Consider the following 23,599-nt stretch of genomic DNA (forward strand, 5'->3'; position numbering starts at 1 on the left):
TACCAAGTGCAGATATCACCCCTGCAGCCCATGTGCTTCTACTTCGGCATACCCCGGCTGTGTGCCCCATCTGCATTCGAGACCACGGACGCAGTAAGCAGCTGACTAGACCAGTGGAGATAGCTGATCTACTCATGGTGTAAATGTATCATGAGGTCAAAAGGCCCTTTTTCTTTGGTAGAAGGGAGACTGTAGCCAATTATTGTTACACGTTAAAGGGGTTATCCAGTAGATCCTCAATAGTAGACCGGTGGGTGGTCTGCCTGATCAGGTGTTCGCTGGGCCAGTGCCCTTGTGCACTGAGCTGATCTCTGCAGGAAACAGACAGCTTCGTTCCCACTGCAGTGGCCAGGTTTGGTATGGCAGGCAAAGTTCCCATTAAAGTGAATGACCTGTAATACCAAGCCTGGCCACTGCAACAGGTACGGAGCTATCTGCTTCCTGCAGAGACCAGCTCAGTACATGGATACTTGCCAATCTACTTTTGATATCATATCCTAAGGATAGGTCATTAATATAATTTGCAACCCCTTTAATTAAACTTATACAAGAATGATATCCAGCTCAATGCCTTCTTCCTGGCATAAACCCTTATCTACGTGAGCACAGCCGTGCGATGGGCCCTACTACGCCCGATATGGGATATTGATAACAATGGTTTGTTACAGCCCTTAGACAAGGATACAAATATATTGCCTGCCCTTACCTCAGGTTCACTGCCATGGTGTTCTGCTGACGCAAATAGGCCTGCATTAGGGGTCCTAGTAGGCCCCCCTGCTCAGGTGTGCCTGTGCCACCCCCTTGTCACACATGGCCCCCATTCATCTACATTTGACAGTATCTCTACATGTTAGGCGTCATGTGTGATGCCTAAGTCACAATGGGTTTGACACTGGTTAGACTCGGGTGTGGAGTATAAGGAGTAACCTAGTTCTTCACCATTAAATCACAGCATTGAGGTATGGGCTTTATTAGTCAGTTTCCCAAGTTGTGGTCCCCAGAATAATCAATGATTGCTGGCAGTAGCATAGTGAAGAATGGAGCGAAGGCCAATGGTCAGGATGTGACAGGGCATAGGGATGAGACAAGAGTGTAGTCAGAAATGAAGCCAAGGGTCATAGCCAGAACGACAGGAACAAGGAGAACCATCCCAAGGGCAAGGCAGGAATGGACATCCAGGAACCAGACTGGGGTCAATCGGGAGATAAGATCAGTCTGTGTAAGAAGTGGAGAATGGTAAAGTTGAGAGCCTCAATCTGCAGTCCGATTCCCCTATAAAGAGGTCGCCAGGCCTGAGGTCACAAGCGGCAGCCGATTGTGCCAGCAGCTCAATGCCATCAGCCACGGTGAGGAGGATAGCCGCAGTTGGATCCTACCGGCCGTGGCTGAAGATGGGGAGGGGATGAGGAAGCTCTTGGACTCAGCTCCGGCTAGAAAATGGTTTTAGTTTTAGTGTTTTCAACAAACACTGCGGCGTGAGGGAGGAATGAAAAACTTCTACTGTGTGCTCTTTGTTTTTTTGTATTCCTGCAGTGTTACTCTGAGAGCTCTAACATTAAATAACATATTTTACCTTTACGGTTCCTATCCGGAAATCTCACTTTTACGACGAACCTTCCTTTATTTGAGTAGTTTTCTTCATTTGACAATAAATTCCTGCGACGCCTTTGAGCACAACAGTTTTCTGGCACCCTGACTGGTGATCACAGATGACGAGATTCCACAAGACTTTATGATTTAATATTATTTTGTAAAAAAGAGATAAAAAACAAGTGCGCTCTACCTCCACGAGTGCCTCCAACCAGCGAGGAGACTTTGGGAAGATTTGTGAGTTCAATTAGCTGAAGGTGTCGGCGCCAGTGAGTGCCAAATGACAGATCCCACGGGGCGGGCACAGCCTCCTTATAAACTGTCAGCTGGAAAAAACAGAAGAGGATTTGTTATTAGGTTATAATTCTTAATAATATTAAGTTGTTTCTGGTCTTCTGATGCTCCGACGCCCTCATACACGTCCAGATACTTGTCCAGGCTCTATAAAACTTAGTTTAGCGAAATGTTACAAGATATAGAAAAGCAAGAAAGAAGGCAAGAATCTATCTATCTATCTATCTATCTCCTATCTATCTATCTATCTATCTATCTCCTATCTATCTATCTATCTATCTATCTATCTATCTATCTATCTATCTATCTATCTATCTATCTCTCTCTCTCTCTCTCTCTCTCATATATAAACATAATAAATCTGGTTACCTGAACCTTGCAGGGATTGAACTTGCAACCATCAGGTCGTGAGCGAGAGCTTAGGACTGCATTTCTGCTGCCTTAACACTCTGCACCACACACGGCTATCTCATATCCATCTATTTCAGATCTATGTCATATCTATCTATCTCCTATCTATCTATCTATCTATCTATCTATCTATCTATTTATCTCATATCTACCTATCTAATATCTATCTATCTATCTATCTATCTATCTATCTATCTATCTATCTATCTATCTATCTATCTCATAATCTATCTATCTATCTATCTCATATCCATCTATCCGATATCTATCTATCTCATATCTATCTATCTCATCTATCTCATATCTATCTATCTATCTATCTCATATCTATCTATCTCATCTATCTCATATCTATCTAATATCTATCTATCTCATAATCTATCGATCTATCTATCTCTCTGATATCTATCTATCTATCTCTCAGTCTCATATCTATCTCATATCTATCTATCTATCTATCTATCTATCTATCTATCTATCTATCTATCTATCTATCTATCTATCTATCTATCTATCTATCCCATATCTATCTCATATCTATCTCATATCTATCTATCTATCTATCTATCTATCTATCTATCTATCTATCTATCTATCTATCTATCTGTCTCATATCTATCTATCTCATATTTATCTATCTCATATCTATTTATCTGTCTCATATCTATCTATCTCATATCTATCTATCTATCCATCTATCTATCTCATATCTATCTATCTCATATCTATCTATCTCATATCTATCTATCTATATATCTATCTATCTATCTCCTATCTATCTATCTCATATCTATCTATCTATCTCATATCTATCTATCTCCTATCTATCTCTCATATCTATCTATCTATCTATCTATCTCATATCTATCTATCTATCTCCTATCTATCTATCTATTATCTATCTATCTATCTGTCTCATATCTATCTGTCTCATATCTATCTATCTCATATCTATCTATCTCATATCTATCTATCTCATATCTATCTATCTATCTATCTATCTATCTATCTATCTATCTATCTATCTATCTATTTATCTATCTATCTATCTCATATCTATCTATCTATCTGTCTCATATCTATCTCCTATCTCTCTATCTCTCTATCTATCTCCTATCTATCTACTAATATCTATCTATCTATCTATCTATCTATCTATCTATCTATCATCTATCTATCTATCTATCTATCTATCTATCTATCTCATATCTATCTATCTCATATCTATCTATCTCTCTATCTATCTATCTATCTATCTCATATCTATCTATCTATCTATCTCATATCTATCTATCTCTCTCCTATCTATCTATCTATCTATCTATCTATCTATCTATCTATCTATCTCATATCTATCTATCTATCTATCTCCTATCTATCTATTTATCTATCTATTTTATATCTATCTATCTATACTATTACACTGGACATACATTGCACTCGGGAAAAGGTTCCTCAAGTTGTGGCTAGGCCTTTAGAGATGGACCTGACTATCCTCTATTCAGTGTGAAGAGTGGATAGTCAGGTGTGAAGCTGAGTGTGAAGCTGCAGACCCCCGACCCACCAGTCGACCTGCCTCTACCATCTAAGGGGCTCTTTACATATCTATCTGTTTCAGCCAGACCCCAAATCATCAAAGCTTTAGATATGTCAGGCTTTTTAGAAAGCTGAGTTATACTTTAGGGCAGTAATTCAAACTTTTTATCTTGAGGGAGCCCTGGGAATAACGATTCCCCTGTAAGCAGGGGCGTAACTATAAGGGATGTGGTTGCTCCCGCTACCAGGACCCTTAGGGGGTCCAAAAGGCATCTCTTCTCCATACAGGGAGCCTAGTAGTATGAATAAAGCATTATAGTTGGGGGCCCTGTTACAGATTTTGCATTGGGGCCCAGGAGCTTCAAGTTATGCCTCTGCCTGTAAGGAATACATACAGCTCCTCTCTGAGACCAATGATGTGGTAAACAGTAACAGACTTCTCTTGGCACCTGAATCAGCAGTACAGTCTCTTTACACACAGTCACACTAAGGCTGGGTTCTCATATGCCGGATTCCCGTCAGAAATCTCCCGTCAAAAATCGCAAGATTTCCGTCGGGAAAGGCGCTGTTTCAAAACCCGCGGCACTTAGCCGCGGGTTTTGAAGCGACCTGGCCGCTTGCTCTTCCGCCGCGGCTGGTGCTCCCATAGAGGAGAGGGCGGCCCCAGCGGAAGAAGGAAACACATGAACATGCTGCAGCCGGCGAATCCGCGTCGCAGCGCCGGCTTCTGCCGACTTTGCCGCGACAGATTCGCCGTCCACAGGGCCGGCTAAAACCGGGATTAGCGGCCGCAGGCTGATTTGCCGTGGCTAAATTCCGGATGGAAGTTCCACGGCAAATCCGCCCTGTGTGAACTCAGCTTAACAGTCTCTTTACACACAGTCACGCTAACAGTCTCTTTACACTCAGTCACACTAACAGTCTCTTTACACACAGTCACGCTAACAGTCTCTTTACACACAGTCACGCTAACAGTCTCTTTACACTCAGTCACACTAACAGTCTCTTTACACACAGTCACGCTAACAGTCTCTTTACACTCAGTCACACTAACAGTCTCTTTACACTCAGTCACGCTAACAGTCTCTTTACACTCAGTCACACTAACAGTCTCTTTACACACAGTCACGCTAACAGTCTCTTTACACTCAGTCACACTAACAGTCTCTTTACACACAGCCACACTAACAGTCTTTACCAGCATCAATCAATGGGGCGAGATGTGCCCTACCATTCGTCCAACAGACACATGGTGGCCTGGCATGGTGACCGCTTTTGCAAACCTTCAGAATGGCCACTGGACTGGCATCAAGACCACCCATAGACTGTAATATAATTACCTCTGGGGTCTTCACGATGACATCATACGTGTCTAGAGAGGTGGCTGCCACCCTTACAGTGACCTGACGAGAAGAACTCGAGTGGTGCATTTCTGAGAATCCCATTGTGTAGGCTACGCTTGGTGCAAATGTCATGACACTGTACGGATACAAAAATGACTAACATGAGTTTTATGGCCATCTAGATACCTACCTAATAACCCAGAAATCTGGTAATAACACAATTACCTCCCAGCTACACGTTTCAGCCAGGTTGGTAGACTCTTCCATTGCCATAAGAATTGCACTGCTGGTGATCCGGCTAGTTCCCCTGTGGAGAATTTACTTACGACTCTATAGTCTTGGCAGTTTTGACCCCATCGTAGCATTGCCTGCAAGGTTCATCAGAAAAAAAAGTAACGTTAAATTGTATAAAGGTGCAATCTGGGTTATTGCATACTGGATGTCTGTCTTTGCCCTTTACACATGGGTGGGCCATGAGTGCTCCTCCTACATAGGATCTCTATAGCATGGATCTTGAATGGAGCAATCATAACCATCTATGGGCTCATACAATATCTAGTCGTGTCTCTGAATTCATACAGAGGTATACTATGGGATAATACAATGCCTGAAGGAGCCATACGGTGGCGTAACAGCCTTCATACAAGGGCATTGCGCATGTCATTGAATGTTCATGAGTCCTAAGGCTCTTTTTACAATGGCAGGGGCTTTCTCTTGTGTTCAGTGTTAGGCGAGGGTCACACAACCGTATGTTTACCGCAGATTACACAGGATCTATACACCCGTGTGATACTCGGTAACTTCAATCAATTACAATGTCTTACGCAGTTCCAGTCGCTTTGGCGTGCCGGAATCACATAATACGTAAGTGCAAAATAGAAGGCAGCATGTTCTATTTTGCCGCGGATATACGCAAGATAGAGCCCATTGTTCTCTATTTGTTATAAACAAAAGAAAACAGGTGTACTGCACATGACCGTGTGCGCGAGTACAATTACACCGCCATACGCAGGGTCACGGGTGGCTCCACAGCTGTATTACATTTTACTCTTACGGCCGTGTGAGCCCGGCCTTATCCAGTGGAGGATGCATGAGTATTGTGGTCTTTTGGTCTCATTCGAGGTTCTACTACGAAGGTCATTCTGATTCTCCAGTTCTTGGCATTGGCACTGCCTTACTACGTTCCCGTCTCCACTCCTGAATCCAGCTTGTTATGCTGACTATGGTTTGGTCCACTGCCTGCACTGACCGCTGGCCTGCTTTACCATGTTGAACCTGTTCTCTGTGACTTGACCTTTCCTGAAGTTTTCCACCTCTCCCGACCTGGACTATCCTACTATCCTCCTGTTCTCACTTAAAAGTACAGTGCCTGGTCTAAAGTAGTGTCAGCTGCCACGTAACTGTGATTACTTCCAGAGCCACAGCCTGGAGATCCAACAGCAAAGCCCACATCCCAACTAGTGGGGTTTAAAAGTGAAGACTGGGATACCCCAGATATCCCCTCAGTACATGGCCCAAAGCTAAACCAGAATGTGGCGCAGTGGATCTATGTCTGCTGATCCTGACACATATTGAATTGGAAACTCTCTCCTTTTGTATACTCCTGTAATCAAATCCTTCTCACACAGCAGAGACTGTCAGCTTGAATTAGCGCCAATGCTGCAGTAATAACAGGACTGTGTCAACCAGCAAATTTTCTCTATAGGCACAGAAACAGCTTGTAATTTCTTGTAGGGTAGGGTATTCAATATATTTATCTATCTATCTTCTTTTTTGTTCTTTTTTTCTCTTTCTCAGCAGGCAGGAAGTAAAGGGCTGCAGTAATTCATACTCTAAGGCCACTTTCACACAAGCGTCATTTCCTGAGCTCTTTCAGATGAACGATTTTTTGATGCGCCTAAAAAAAAATCGCGCTTCAAAAGATATAGACTTGTCCTATCTTTTGACGGCACAATGCCAGCGGCGCTATCGACTCCTGTGGAAAAGGATGCGAGCTGGATGGGAAAGGGAGAGAGGCTGCGGGGATGAAGGAAATCCCTGCACAGATGAATGGAGTCCCCATGGGGATGAATGGAGACTCCCTTCATCTCGACGGGAACACTCTTCATCTCCGCGAGGACACCCTTATGTCCCCCACAGGGACTTCCTTTATTGTTCTGGCGGGATATAAGGGATTTAAGGGCTGTGGCATCAGTGCACTGCAAGATACCACAGCTGTGAAAAATAGCAGTGACTTGGTCGCGGCTATTCTTCGTTCCTGCGATTTAGCGCTCTGATAGCTGTGAATTTTTTAACCGAGGCGATCGGAGCACAAAAATGACATTCATGTGAAGAGGCCCAACCAGTGCTGTAATGAACAGAATGCGTAGTCCTGTCTATACAAGTTTCTTACTGAGGCTTTGTGGAACCCAGAAACAGAGGCATCTAAACATGTCTTCCAGGAACTCTTGGGATCCAGAGGAACTGTGACGACCTGAGCTTTAGACTTATGTGGGTCAATGTAAGCCGTGGTTTGGAATCCTTGATGCTGACCATTACTCAGGATAGATTTCACCAGTAGAAAGACCTTGGGGGGAGTTCCAGGAGATCCGTCCTACAGAAAGATACAGAGGATATTTAACCCTTTCCAATCCACTGTTTGACGTCTCAAGACATTCTGATCGAAGCCTGTGCAGCTCTGATGTCGGAAGACGTCCAGCAGGGTATTCTTACTGTATATTACAGGCCACTCTGTTGTCGGGGGCCTCTCAGACATGTCCCATACCGCAGTACTGGCTCTAGCTAGCATAATGTGCCATTGTATAATGGCAGAAAGATAAAGCCCCCTAGGAAACCCTGAATCCAAAATTGGATTGCAAAGGGTTAAAGGCGGCTTTCTAAACATCAATAGAGTGCAAAAGTTGTAACTGATTTCTCATATCTTTGCATTTAACTTGTGATATAAAATTTTAAAAAGTACATTAATTAGAGAAGAGTGAGCATGCTCGGTTAGAAAAAGATTCGGGGGGTGGAGGGGTGGAGTGGAGGGTAGCGGGTGGAAGGCGGGAGGGGGGAGATCCGCCCCCCCCCCCCCCCCCAAATCTTTTCGCACGAGAAGGCAGGTACTGGAAAAAAGCGATGCTCGTTCATCTCTAACATTAATACATTTTTAATTGATAACGCCCAAAAGTACAATGTGGCATAATCCGGCCAATCAATGAGTTTACATGTTTTTAAGAGGTGTACTCTTTTTCTGGCCCTCTACCATACTTTATGCTGCAACTCTGATTTTTCAGATTGACTACTATTGATAAGCATAAGCTCACCAATAAACCAATGCTGATTTCCACTTTCCCAGAGATAGAATAATTGTAAGTGCCAGTCTGCAGCCGCAATATGGAAGAGGAGGTACTGCGATAGGACTGGGAAGGTTAGCAAATCTTTCTACTTGTAACTCTTGTGGAAACTGTGATATGGGTGTAAGGGCCCATTCACATGGCCATAAATGCAGGTCATGTGGTGTTCCTGTATTCTAAGGATGACACACGGCCTGTAATATATCATGTTGACAAAAGTATTGGGACCCCCACCAATCTTCTGTTGACAGGTGAAAGGGATATATTCGGATATTTGAACATTAGGTATAAAGGAGAGTATGAAACAGGCATATCCAAGTACAGAAACAATTAGAATGCCACCAGCTATAGAATTGACAGACTTTCAATGGATTCTCATGGTGGAATGTCACCTGAGCAACCAATCTGTATGGGGCATTGTAGCGCTTTTGGACCAAAGTCCACTCTTGGCTATGCTATTCGAAAATGGAAACCATCCGGTGTGTGTGGTGCAGCCACGTTCAGGGAGACCTCGTAAACTGACAGAACGTGGGCAACGAAGCCTTGTATTTTGAAGGCATCGCACACATCATCTGCCAGAACACTTAGAGAAGGTCTCACAGGCCATTGGAACATCCGATCACACCAAAACCATCCGTAGAGAACTGCCTGTGAAGGGTTACCATGGACAAGCGTCTGTACACAACATCACAGCAGTGAATGCACAGCGGCGCCTGCGATGGAGCTTGGAGCATCATTCTTGGACTGTAAATGAGTGGAAGCAAGTGTTGTGGACAGATGAATCACAGTCCACCATCTTCTGATCGGATGGCCGCACTTGGGAGTGACGGTTGCCTGGAAAGCGGTTTCTACGTGACTGTATCGTCTCAAAAGTGAAGTTTGGAGGAGGTTGCATTATGGTGGGGTATTTCTGCTGGGAAGGGCTGTTTTAATCCCTTGCATCTCGTGTGACATTTTTTTCCATTTTTGAATACACTTTAAAAAAAAACTATTTAATAGATTTGCCTTCCCCCCATCATCTTCTATGGTTTCTCCTGCATTATTTGTTATTGTGAGTTGGCCAAATGTGGTCCAACACCATATTGAAAAATGCTAATAGAATCGAACTTCATCACGTTGTACAATATGTGTGTCCCAATACTTCTGTCAACATAGTGATTCTCTGACATACAGCCATCTGAATACGGCGTTACAAGCAAAGAGGGCTGAGATCACCAAGATAAGGACTATATAAAGAAGACCATAAGTAGACTGCAATCTAGAAAATAAGAACTATATCAGAAGTAACAGAACTTGTCAATGGGGGCCGAATGATTGTGGTGATGGCCAAAGTTAGATCCACCAAATCATGTTAACAGTTAATAAGATGTATACCAAACCTCATTCATTCTACTGCTGCTGCTGCTGCTACCGCTTCTCTCTGCCGACTAGAAAACAAAAGAAATAAACACAGTTAGACATATCGAGATTTTAAGGTGGTATTCCCATCAATCTCTTGTATCAATGACTGTAGAGGAGGAAACACATGTACACGGCTCTCTCCACTTAAATCAACAGGAGAGAATCAGCAAGATGGGCACCAGAGTGCCATTCTTCTACTGGGTGGGGGATGCTGTAGATATTTCATAGATGTCTAAGATGAATAACCCCTTTTAACAAAAATGTTCTCATACCATAATTTGACAACAGCCTTACTGAAATGTAACTTTAGGTCAGCTGCTGAAGACGTCAGCACTTCTACATACTACTGCAGCCATACACTAAGGTTCTATCAGTGGGCAGTCTTCACTACCCTGCCTAGCATTATCAGGTCCTGTTCCTACCACTCAACCTAACAAACACCCTGCACCCTTTAACCCCTTCAGTGGCAGGCTTATTCTTACCATGTTATCTCTCACAGGGCAGGTTTTTTAAATGAGTCAACAATGCAAGTTAAAACCCTGGAAGATTTCAGATGACAGCTCAGTGCTCTGCACATTTCAGCACTAGAGCTGTCCACGGAAATCTTCTGGGGTTTAACTGCATGGTCAGTGCAGCAGGCCCTGGAGATTTTCGGGGCATGTCACTTAAGGGGTTAAAGGGGTATTCCCAATTCAACCAATGGGACCATTCAAACGGTACGGAATCCCGCCGCTGGATGCAGCCAAATACGCATTTGCAGAATTCCACACTAAAATCCACAGGTCTAACTGTGGAATTTGATGCAGAATTGCAGGCAGGTTTTCAATTCCGTATCAAAATCCATAGCTGGCCTGAGGATTTTGTTGCAGAATTTACCGCGACTTGCGCCGCACCCTGAGGCCTAGTCCGTCCTGTGTGAAAAGTCCCTTAAGGTGTTTATTTCCACAATGCTCCATTCTCCAGATTTTGCAGCTGTTGATTCCTTTGCCCTCTGATTGTTTACTGCTTGTTGAAAGGAAACAGACCTCTTCTTCTATGGGAAGAAATAGCAGAGGAGGTCGGCGCTTGCGCACTTCTGTCATCTAAATCTGATGGCCAAAATCTCAGGACCGCATTCACACTAGCTTTCGGCCCGGACGCCAGCTATCACTGTACTTTGCTATTTCTGTCCATTGAAGAGGTGGTCTGTTTTCCTGGGAGCTAGCGGTAAATAACCAGGGGGCAGAGGAATCAATAGCTGCAATATCTGGAGAACGGAGCATTTTGGAAATAAACATCCTATGGGTGAGGGCATTGTTTGGGGATTCTGAACACATTAAAATAGGATTCCCTATGAGTGATGAGTGAACTGCTGCAAGACGACTATGGAATCATGTGGGTGGGTAAACAATTAGTTGGCCTTGAATATCAGACAAGGACAATTTAGTTCCTGTTAACATAACTTCCAGTGTCTAGCAGCCTTGATACTTGCAAGGAATGACCAATTTATTAGAGCACTCTGCCCTTTCATGATTCTTTGTATGGAAATTTCCCCCGTGACCCTGGAGAGCAGCATAAAATCACATTTTCCGTGGGTCAGTTTCAGTCTGAATCCCCATTAGATGGGAAAATCCAGCAATCTGAGCAACTTCCAATGAGAGCTGGTCATCGGTGCTGGACTAGCTTGGGCCAGGATTTCACTGCCAACCATGTGGGGTTTTATGCGGAGAGTAGATCGAGAAAAAACATTCAGTGAAAGGGGATCCTGTAGATGGAAACAAATTCTTGAAAGGGGTCACAGGAGGATGTCAGGAATAGTTCTAATGAACAGGCACTGTGCAGTTAAGAGCAACCGAATACAACACTGGTGTTCCAATAACGTGTTCGATTGCATAACTCGCCGTTCCTTAGCAAAGATGGGCTATAACAGCAGATGACCAGTTCCAAAGCCATTGTGTCTAAGAGAAAATGTGAAACTCCCGTGTGCAAAACAGCACAAAAATTGTATCACTGAAAAGCGGAAAAACATCCCCTGGTCAGATGGATCCAGATTTCTCTTTCCCCGGGCTGATGGGAGGGAAGAATTTGTTGCATGCAACATGAATCAATGACCCCTTCCTTTAAGGCTGGTGGAAGAGGGGTAATGGTGTGGGGAATATATCCTTGGCACACCCAGGGTCCTCTGATACCTGTGCATGGATGCCACAATGAAGTGCTGCAATTCTGAAGGTCAAAGAAGGTCCAACGTGCTACTAAATGGGGGTCTCCAATAAAGTGGTCATGCAGTATTGATCATTCCTGGTTACCAATGAAGACTTGCATGGATGCTTAGAGTTAATGTCTGCTTTACTATGTGGTAATCAGGTCTAATATTCTGTACGGATTAATTTCTTAATATATAACTTTATATTCAGTTTTTTGACACCAAGCTCCAAATCTCCTGCATAGGCATACATTTAAAGATAACACATTACTGTCTTATTGTCTACTGGGGTATTACTGAGTTCAATATAAGCAGTATGCAGAAAGCTAATAAGCTCCCTCTAGTGGCTGTTAATGACTTTCTCTATTGGTGGCCACAATGTCTATACACATAATACAGTACAGTAGATACAATATCCATGGTCACTAGGAGTGGTAGATGGAATATTTCCTATGCTGACTCCTTAGGGACTCGAGATAATAATCAAGTCTTCTACTGTCTATTAATGGCTTCCTGTATTGGTCACCACAATGTCTATACATGTAACAGATACAATATCCATGGTTAGGTAGTGGTAGGTGGAATACATCCTATGATGACTCCCTAGACAATGCTCAAGTGGAGCCAGAATGAAGGCAGTGGCATCAAGGTAAGGTGGGCATGACAGGGTTTGGGTGGTGACATGACATAAGAAATGGGAAGGAGGAAACTTTACATATATAAGGGGTATATCTTAGAGGGGTGGCAGTCATATTAGGTACCACTTGGTAGAATCCCCCACCCACTTCCCTTTGTTTTTATTGTACTGTTATTCTTTTTTAAGTTTGCAGGTTCTGGTGGTTGTACAACTTGGGAGGGTCCGGCTAGTGATTGATGGATTGGGTTGAGGCAGTTGGGGGGTTCCCTTGTTACAGCAACTTGGTGATATTTGGAGTGGTGGGGGGTCCTTGACGTTGGATTTTTGGCAAACCTTTACTAGAGTTGGGGAAAGGGAACCAGCTTAGTTCTGGAGTTCCAGGTGGCTATGAAGTGTTGCCTGGCTATGTGAGCAGCCTCATATTTGATGTTTAATAATTTCAGGGGAACTAGTTTTTAGTACATGGCATTGATCCAGTAATTGGAGGGAGTGGGGATTGGTTGGTAGTAAGATGACTGAGTGCTCTAGTGTATTTTTTGGTAGATGCCAGTTTGCTTGAGACTTTGAGGGCCACCAATTCACCTTGTCTGAGTTGGGGTTCATAATCAATTAAGTAAGTGACAGCATGCCAGGCGTATGATTTTGCTTGACAAATACCCCAAGAGGGTCGAAACGTCGCTTATAGAGGAATAAACAACACTAAAATCATATGCCTGGCATGCTGTCACTTACTTAATTGATTTTGGACTGTATATATGAGTCTTTTGGCTTGAGACTCTTAAAGTGACGGGCATCAAGGATCTGCTTGATCAATCGTCTGAGACAACAGACTAGAAGAGTGCTGAGGACTAACTCTGATACATTTATTGAGTTGGGGTTCATGAGAATCAGGTTGGAGGAGTATGTCCTCCTGGGGTTACAGTTAGTAATGTCCTTTATGTTGAGTTTAATAAAATTTTTACTGTGGCCAATTCAATCCAACTTTTTGCGTGGAGTCTTTATTTCTGGGCGGTAGAGGTATATTTAGAAATATTTAGTGAAGTGAACTTTGGTGTAAGTAGAGCCCCATAAGTTTTCGCAAAAGCTGAATTTTCAAGTTTTAGCTAATACAGTATTTCGATACATATAAGCTCTGTGAGAATTTGTGGATAGATTTCGTACGTCTGGTCTGGTGTTCGAACATGCATTTCCATCATTGCCGTAGAGAGAAGCGCATAAACCACTGTTAGATACCTGCAGATATCGGGGATCAGTGGTATTTCCCTCATGCATATTGCATAATCATCAAATCATGTTGACTTTGCCGAAATGTACCAAATTGATCTAATGGTTTGGCCCATATAATTGACATTATATAACGCTACTACTGGGAAGGTGTCCCAACACATTTTTTTTCCATTCAAGTTCTCTAACAACCTTAATCCAGTCTACTAACACTCCAACTAGGTTCTCATCATCAGGTCTCCAAACAGGTCATAAAATAAAAATATTCTAAAAATATACCCACTGTAGTACTTCACCACATACCTGAATTGTAGGTGTAGACCAAAACTTAGCAGTGCGAATTTCGGGGGCAAAAAGCTCCTGCCAAAGTAAGTAGAAAAATATTTAAAATATGCAATGATAAGAAATACCTATTATTATAATTAACAATCCTTATAATTACCAGGTAGTTTGGTGATTTTTTTGAAGGGGATTGGTGTCCTTGAGATATATTCTTAATCTCTACATTTTTAGTTCTGTCACTTTTTCTTATAGTTTTCCAGTGTTTTTCCTGGGTGTTTTTGGAGTCAATTCTCTGTTTTTTACTTACATCATGGTTTTCAGAAATACTTTCCCACTGTTTCCTAGAACTTTTTGTATTTTTATCATTATGTTTCTTTAGCCCCCTCCTGGCATTGTCCTCTTGCATGTTTTGACCACTGTTCTTTGCATGATGTTCTGTATTTTTCTTTGACTGTTGTACACTTTCACTGCTGAGAAATTTGCATTTCTTCTTATCATTTTTTGTATTGTCATGTTCTTGAGAATGATGAGATCTAGAATCATGGTGGTCTTTGCGAGGTCTTTGGTCTTCTTCAGCATTATGCTTTCTGTCATGGCGATCCTTGTGAGGTCTTTGATCTTCTTCATCCTGATGCCTTCTGTCATTGTGATTCTTGCGAGGTCTTTGGTCTTTTTCACTATGGGGCTTTCTATCATCCTGATCCTTGTGAGAGCTTTCATCTTCTTCATCATAATGCTTTCTGTCATGGTGAGCCTTGCGACCTCTTTGTTCTTCTTCATCCTGATGCTTTCTGTCACGGTGATCCTTGCGAGGTCTTTGGTCTTCTTCAGCATAGGGCCTTCTATCATAGTGATCCTTGTGAGAGCTTTCGTCTTCTTCATTATGATACTTTCTGTCATGCTGATCCTTGCGAGTTCTTTCGTCCTCTTCATCTTGATACTTTCTGCCTTGGTGATCCTTTCGAGGGCGTTGGTCTTCTTCGGCATGAGGGTTTCTGTCATGGTGATCTTTATGAGGGCTCTGGTCTTCTTCACCATGATGCTTTCTGTCATGCTGATCATTGCGAGCTCTTTGGTCCTCTTCATCTTGATGCTTTCTACCACGATGATCCTTGCGAGGGGTTTGGACTTCTTTGGCTTGAGTCTTTCTGTCATGGTGATCCCTACGAGGGCTATGGTCTTCTTCAGACTGATGCTTTCTGTCACGGTGATCCTTTTGAGGGCTTTGGTCTTCTTCGGCATGAGGCTTTCTGTCACGTTGATCCTTACGAGGCCGCTGGTCTTTTTCAGAATGATGCTTTATGTCACGGTGATCCTTGCGAGGGGTTTGGTCTTCCTCAGAATGATGCTTTCTGTCACGGTGATCCTTGTGAGGGCTTTGGTCTTCTTCAGCATGATGCTTTCTGTCATGGTGGTCTTTCTGAGGACTTTGAGCTTGATGCTTTCTGTTATTATTTTCTTTAGGTCTATGACTGCAAGTACAACTTCGTTTTTTATCCTCTGATTCATGCTGACCATGTGTTTGATGAGGATGTTTTTCAGTGTCATGGCCCTCACGCCTGTTGCTACCTTTTCTTTCATTTTGATGTTTCATTCTGGTGCTCTCTGGCCGGCCCTTAGATTCATGAGAATCCTTATGAGGATTCTTGTTTTCATGGGTTTCATGATGGTCTTTTTGGGTTCTCTTATGCTCTCTTGCTTCATGGTCTTCATCATGTTCTAGTTGCCCATGTTGATTTGGTGACTTTTCTGGCCAACACTTGCAATGCATTTCAATTCCTTCTTCTGTATTATGATTATCTCTGTGTTCATGTTCATCTGTTTCATGAGCTTCTCGTGATTTATCGTGCTGCTTTTGATTTTGTTTGTTTTGATGCTTCTCATGTTGTCTACGCTGTTCATGGCGCTTCTTATCTTGGTGAAATGCATGACCATGTCTAGCCGATGATGAAGAATTCATGGAGGAATCAGTAATATTTTCAGAACTAGATGAATTATGACCAGATGATACACTTGTGATGTTTTCCAATTGACTCTGGTAGAAGAGAATTAAGATAACACAATATTAAACATTGATGCTATATTAGGTTTCTTTTATATCATGACTTTACATCCAGCACCAGATTCATTTCAGATTTCAGTGTTCTATGTAAAGAAAATTGCATAGGCACATAAATCTGGATAAAATCAAGATGGAAACAGAGGGGTATATGTATTTCTGCTGTACAAAATTAATGCATACACCAAAATTGGTGCTTTTTAGGTTGGTCCCTTCACTTTTCCAGAAAAATGTGTGGGGCCTAACATTAGGGGGCGTGGCCATGGTGCCCTGTAATATTTGCTATGATGCATGCCAGAAACGGATGAAAATTGCAGATGAAACCTAGGCCAGCTGCAAGCTCATGCAGGTTTCTATCTGGCGCACAGAAGTTCTGTCACATGAAACAAATCTATTTAGAGGGGCAAACCACTTAATGCATTTGTCATCTATCTATCTATCCCTCCATACATCCATCTAATATCTAATCTATCTCATATCTATCTATCCCTCCATACATCCATCTAATATCTAATCTATTTCATATCTATCTATCCCTCCATACATCCATCTAATATCTAATCTATCTCATATCTATCTATCCCTCCATACATCCATCTAATATCTAATCTATCTCATATCTATCTATCCCTCCATACATCCATCTAATATCTAATCTATTTCATATCTATCTATCCCTCCATACATCCATCTAATATCTAATCTATCTCATATCTATCTATCCCTCCATACATCCATCTAATATCTAATCTATCTCATATCTATCTATCCCTCCATACATCCATCTAATATCTAATCTATTTCATATCTATCTATCCCTCCATACATCCATCTAATATCTAATCTATCTTATATCTATCTATCCCTCCATACATCCATCTAATATCTAATCTATCTCATATCTATCTATCCCTCCATACATCCATCTAATATCTAATCTATTTCATATCTATCTATCCATCCATACATCCATCTAATATCTAATCTATTTCTATTTTATATCTATCTATCTATCTATGTATCTATCTATCTATGTATCTATCTATCTATCTCATATCTATCTATCCATCCATCTAATATCTATCTATCCATCCATCTATCCATCCATCCATCCATCTGTCTATCTCAGATAGATAGATAGATAGATATGAGATAGATAGATATATCTATCTATCTCATATCTATCCCCTATCTATTTATCTTATATCCATCCATCTAATATTTATCTATCTATCTCATATCTCTCTATCTCATATCCATCCAATATCTATCTATCTATCTCATATCTATCTATCGCATATCCATCTATCTATCTATCTATTTATCTATCGATCTCATATCTATCTATCTATCTATCTATCGATCTCATATCTATCTATCTATCTATCTATCTATCTATCTATCTATCTCATATCTATCTATCTATCTCATATCTATCTATCTATCTATCTATTTATCTCATATCTATCTATCTCATATCTATTTATCTATCTATCTCATATCTATCTATCTATTTATCTCATATCTATCTATCTCATATCTATCTATCTCATATATATATATCTATCTATCTCATATCTATCTCATATCTATCTATCTATTTCATATCTATCTATCTATCTATCTCCTATATATCTCATATCTATCTATTTCATATCTATCTCTCTATCTAATATCTATCTATTTATCTCATATCTATCTATCTATCTCATTTCTATCTATCTATCTATCTATCTTATATCCATCCATCCATCTAATATTTATCTATCTATCTATCTATCTATCTATCTATCTATCTATCTATCTATCTATCTCATATCTATCTATCTATCTCATAACTATCTATCTATCTATCTATCTATCTATCTATCTCATATCTATCTATCTATCTCATATCTATCCATCTATCTATCTCATAACTATCTATCTATCTCAGGACACCCACTTGCGTTATTTTTGCACGTTTTTTAAACGTGATTGTCAATGTTACACAAAAATCGCAAGGCACCTACTGATCTGTTTATTTACAATATTCAGCTCTCGATGCCAGCATATAATATAATAATATTACATACCACGTCTGTGTTTTCATCGCCACTAACAAGAATTTTCTTCAGTTTTGAAAGAGCCACGTAGTCTATCGGGTTTTCCAACTCGCGGGTTTCACCATCGGTTTTCCGTACATTTACTGAACGCACCATTTTCATAGCTGCCCCGGGCCCTGCTTGAAATTCTATTCGTATTTTCTCAACTGAGGCATCTATGTGCGCTGAAAAAAAGAGCACTTACTAGTTTAATTATTGAAGAGCCTGAAATTCAATACACCTTTATAAGAGCCTGTTTGGCATAAAAGCAAATCTCTTGAAAATGAGGTATTTTGGTTCTAAGTCGCTGCTCCACTTTGTGTACTTTTTCACTCGCTTTAAACTTTACCATAATTACTTTGCAACTCATTATCTTGCATCAAATTGCAGTGTATTAAGCAAATGGATTTATTACTAATGTTGTTAGAGCAGTCTGTTATCTTCACCGCGGAACACTTGTGCTTGAAAAAGTGCTAAGAAAACCCACAGTATATCCATAGAGCTTTATAAACACTGTGTTGACAAAAGCATCGGGATGCACATAGAAGGTGATAACATTCAATTCGACTCACATTGGTTGTTGTTGGGCCGCCTTTGGCCTTAATGACTGCTGTAACCCTCCTAGACTGCTTTTCATCAAATTCCCATAGATGTGTGGAGGGATTTGCCTCCATTCCTCAGATAGTGATGCGGGAGATGTTGGATGTGAACGTATACGGCGTCCTAGTTCATCCAAAAGATGCCCAATGGGATTGAGATCTGGACTTTGGACTGACCAATGAAGTTTGCAAATGTTCTGCTCCTCACACCAAGCCTCAACACTGCGTGCCGTATGACATGGTGCTCAGTCATGTTGGTAAAGACACAGAGTATTACCACAGAGTAGGTGATGCCACATTGTCCGGAATGTTTCTGTACCCATTAGTGGTGAGGCTGGACTTCACTATAACCAATGGCCCTCGTCCTTCCCAGCAGTAACACCCCCACACTATAACAGAAACTCCTCCAAACTTCACTGTTGGGATGATGTAATCATGTAGAAACCACTCTCCAGCCAACCGCTACACCCAAGTGCCGCCCTCCGATCAGAAGATGGGCTTCTGTGATTCAGCTTGCTTCCACTCACTTACAGTTAAACAATGACGCTTGAAGCCCCATCGCAGGGTTCTCTGTGCATTTACTGCTGTGATGTTGGGCTTGTGTGCAGCCGATCGTCCATGGTAACCCTTCTCATGCAGTTCCCTACGGAGGGTTCTGATGTTAATAGATGCTCCAGTGGCCTGTGAGATCTCCTTACCGATGGCAAACATTGTGCGTGACGCCTTCACAGCTTGTACAAGGCTTTGTTGTTCATGTTCTGTCAGTTTACAAGGTCTCCCTCAATGTGGCGGCACCACACACACTGGAAGGCTTCCATCTACCGATAACATGGCCAACAGTGGACTTTGGAAGGTCCAAAAGTGCTGTGATGTCCCTTACTGATTGGTGGGTGACATCCCACCACCAGACCCTGTTGTCAGCTATACGCCTGGTGACATCCCACCACTAGACCTTGTTGTCAGCTCTACACCTGGTGACATCCCCCCACCAGACCCCGTTGTCAGCTCTACACCTAGTGACATCCCCCCACCAGACCCCATTGTCAGCTCTACACCTGGTGACATCCCACCACCAGACCCCGTTGTCAGCTATACACCTGGTGAAATCCCCCACCAGACCCCGTTGTCAGCTCCACACCTGGTGATATCCCCCCACCAGACCCCGTTGTCAGCTCTACAGCTGCTGACATACCCCCGTCACACCCCATTGTCAGCTCTACACCTGGTGACATCCCCCCACCAGACCCCGTTGTCAGCTCTAAACCTGGTGACATCCCAATACCAGACCCTGTTGTCAGCTCTACACCTGGTGACATCCCCCCGCCAGACCCCATTGTCAGCTTAAGATCTGGCGGTAGCTTAAGATCTGGTGACATCCCACCACCAGACCCCGTTGTCAGCTCTACACATGGTGACATCCCACCACCAGACCCCACTCTCATCTCTACACCTGGTGACATGCCCCCGCCAGACGCCGTTGTCAGCTCTACACTGGTGACATCTCACCACCAAACCCCATTATCAGCTCTACACCTGGTGACATCCCCCTGCCAGACCCCATTGTCAGCTCTACACCTGGTGATATCCTACCACCAGACCCCGTTGTCAGCTCTACACCTGGTGACATCCCAACACCAGACCCCGTTGTCAGCTATACACCTGGTGACATCCTCCACCAGACCCCATTGTCAGCTCTACACCAGGTGATATCCCCCCACCAGACCCTGTTGTCAGCTCTACACCTGGTAACATCCCCCTGCCAGACTCCATTGTCAGCTTAAGATCTGGTGACATCCCACCACCAGACCCCGTTGTCAGCTCTACACCTGGTGACATCCCCCCGCCAGACCCTGTTGTCAGCTCAACATCTGGTGACATCCCACCACCAAACCCCATTGTCAGCTCTACACCTGGTGACATGCCCCTGCCAGACCCCATTGTCAGCTCTACACCTGGTGATATCCTACCACCAGACCCCGTTGGCAGCTTTACACCTGGTGATATTCTCCTACCAGACCCCGTTGTCAGCTCTACACCTGGTGACATCCCACCACCAGACCCCATTGTCAGCTCTACCCCTGGTGACATCCCACCACCAGACCCCGTTGTCAGCTCTACAGCTGGTGACATCCCCCCACCAGACCCTGTTGTCAGCTCTACACCTGGTGACATCCCACCACCAGACCCTATTGTCAGCTCTACACCGAGTGACATCCCTCCACTAGACCCCATTGTCAGCTCTACACCTGGTGACATCCCCCCACCAGACCCCGTTGTCAGCTCTACACCTCGTGACATCCCACCACCAGACCCCATTGTCAGCTCTACACCTGGTGACATCCCACCACCAGATCCCGTTGTCAGCTCCACACCTGGTGACATCCCACTGCCAGACCCCATTTTTAGCTCTACACCAAGTGACTTCCCACCACCTGACCCCGTTGTCAGCTCTACACCTGGTGACATCCCCCCGCCAGACCCTGTTGTCAGCTCAACATCTGGTGACATCCCACCACCAAACCCCATTGTCAGCTCTACACCTGGTGACATCCCCCTGCCAGACCCCGTTGTCAGCTCTACACCTGGTGATATCCTACCACCAGACCCCGTTGGCAGCTTTACAACTGGTGATATTCTCCTACCAGATCCCGTTGTCAGCTCTACACCTGGTGACATCCCACCACCAGACCCCAGTGTCAGCTTTACCCGTGGTGACATCCCACCACCAGACCCCGTTGTCAGCTCTACAGCTGGTGACATCCCCCCACCAGACCCTGTTGTCAGCTCTACACCTGGTGACATCCCACCACCAGACCCCATTGTCAGCTCTACACCGAGTGACATCCCTCCACTAGACCACATTGTCAGCTCTACACCTGGTAACATCCCATCACCAGACCCCATTGTCAGCTCTACACCTGGTGACATCCCACCACCAGACCCCATTGTCAGCTCCACACCTGGTGACATCCCACTTCCAGACCCCATTTTTAGCTCTACACCAAGTGACATCCCACCACCAAACCACGTTGTCAGCTCTACACCTGGCGGCATCCTGATGGTTTCTATCCTAGGATATGCCTATGTGATTCTCTACTTAATACCTAATGCTGACAAATCCGATCTGCATATTCCCTTCACCTGACAGCACAGGATTGGTGGGGGGCCAATACTTTTGTCAACATAGTTCATATAAAAATGGCTCAAAGTCTAGCTTTAGATATAAAAATTGTATGAAAACCTGATACCACTCATTACAGACTCACTGTTTGTAGTTTTACATAGCATGGAAGGTAGATGCAGTGAGTTTTAATAATGCAAAGAGGTATTAGATAGTGAATTCAGCTTTGCAATGTCTGGTATGTAATCAGTTAGAAGGGCTCTCCAAGACTTTTACTATTGATTTACTATTCATACTACAGGATAGGTCGTCAATAGTTGATCAGTGGGGTATCCTCCACGCAGTATCCCCATTGATAAGCTGATTCCCGGACCCGTTGTCGGTACGGACAGAACTGGAGGCAGACAGTGCTGTCTGTATTCCTGTAGCCCGCTCTGGTACAGCAGGCACAGCTGACTTTGAAATTGGGTTGCTACAGTGTTGACAGCGCCATCTGCTTCGAGCGCTGTCAGCACTGACAGCAATTTAAGGAATCACCTGAAGGGTGGCATTGATCTCGAGAAGTGGACACCCAACGATTGACTATCCATGACCTATCCTGAGGATAGGTCACCAAGACAAAAAGTCCTGGAGAACCCTTTAAAGTGGTCCTTCAGATTCGTCAGTTTGGGCCCTATTTCCGTTGTTTAATATGGCCACCTCAATCTTCTAACAACCTAATGCACGCATTTGTAGTCTGAGGCACTACTCTATGATTGGCCAGCCCTCATCACGTGAACAGTGCTGGCCAATTAGATAGCATCGGTAGTCTAACACACTAGTATTGCACATTGCACATTACTTAGAGCTTATAGACATGGTCAATTTTAATGTTCGAGTCAGACCGAGTTTGAAATTTGCAGAACTCGGACCCATTAAAGTCAATGTGTGTAATTACATAGACCAATCCTTTGTGTAAAAACAACCACAGCACATATTGTCAGGACTCAAACTGGGAACCTCCTGTACTCCAAGCAGTAGCCCTTCTTGTTTAGCCATCGGCTCTTTGGACAGTTGCCTTGCATACCTATTGCCTTGTTGCCACATCCTGTTAACCGAACCCATGTCCTATTTCCTAGTTAGTTGATTAGACTGCCACTGCAGCAACCTGTGATTAATCTGCTTTACAGCATGGTTTAATTCAGCTCCATGTTGCCTGCTTCTTGACTATTTCTGTAAGACCTCCTGATATTGACTTCTGGCTTCCACTCTGACTATGCTACCTGCCTCAACCACTTGTACTGCAACCAAGATTTCCTGATAACAACTCCTAGCTATACTGACTACTGACTTGCATGGCTACTACACCCACAGTTCCTATCCAGTGCTGGTAAGGCGCCACAAATGTCCTATTCTGTTGCAATTCTTGGATCAGAGTCGTCCATTCAAGTAAATGGGGCATTAGAAAACATAATGCACTTGCATGACATGTGTTTGTGTTCCTGTTTTTTTCAATGACTTC

General features: G+C 43.2%; 1 protein-coding gene across 1 annotated transcript in view; it reads right to left on the minus strand.

The window, feature by feature from the left end:
- LOC136620322 (vitellogenin-1-like) overlaps nucleotides 1–23,599 on the minus strand; it is a 142,186-nt gene that overhangs the window by 19,384 nt on the left and 99,203 nt on the right. Inside the window, exons 22-29 of the mRNA XM_066595019.1 lie at nucleotides 18,370–18,563; nucleotides 14,396–16,270; nucleotides 14,257–14,313; nucleotides 9,889–9,936; nucleotides 7,567–7,767; nucleotides 5,400–5,542; nucleotides 5,172–5,310; nucleotides 1,784–1,916 (exon numbers count right to left, since the gene is read on the minus strand). Coding sequence (XP_066451116.1) covers nucleotides 1,784–1,916; nucleotides 5,172–5,310; nucleotides 5,400–5,542; nucleotides 7,567–7,767; nucleotides 9,889–9,936; nucleotides 14,257–14,313; nucleotides 14,396–16,270; nucleotides 18,370–18,563 — 2,790 coding nt within the window. The remainder of the gene's footprint in view (nucleotides 1–1,783; nucleotides 1,917–5,171; nucleotides 5,311–5,399; nucleotides 5,543–7,566; nucleotides 7,768–9,888; nucleotides 9,937–14,256; nucleotides 14,314–14,395; nucleotides 16,271–18,369; nucleotides 18,564–23,599) is intronic.

The sequence above is a fragment of the Eleutherodactylus coqui genome, chromosome 3, assembly GCF_035609145.1.
Source record: "Eleutherodactylus coqui strain aEleCoq1 chromosome 3, aEleCoq1.hap1, whole genome shotgun sequence".
NCBI lineage: Eukaryota > Metazoa > Chordata > Amphibia > Anura > Eleutherodactylidae > Eleutherodactylus > Eleutherodactylus coqui.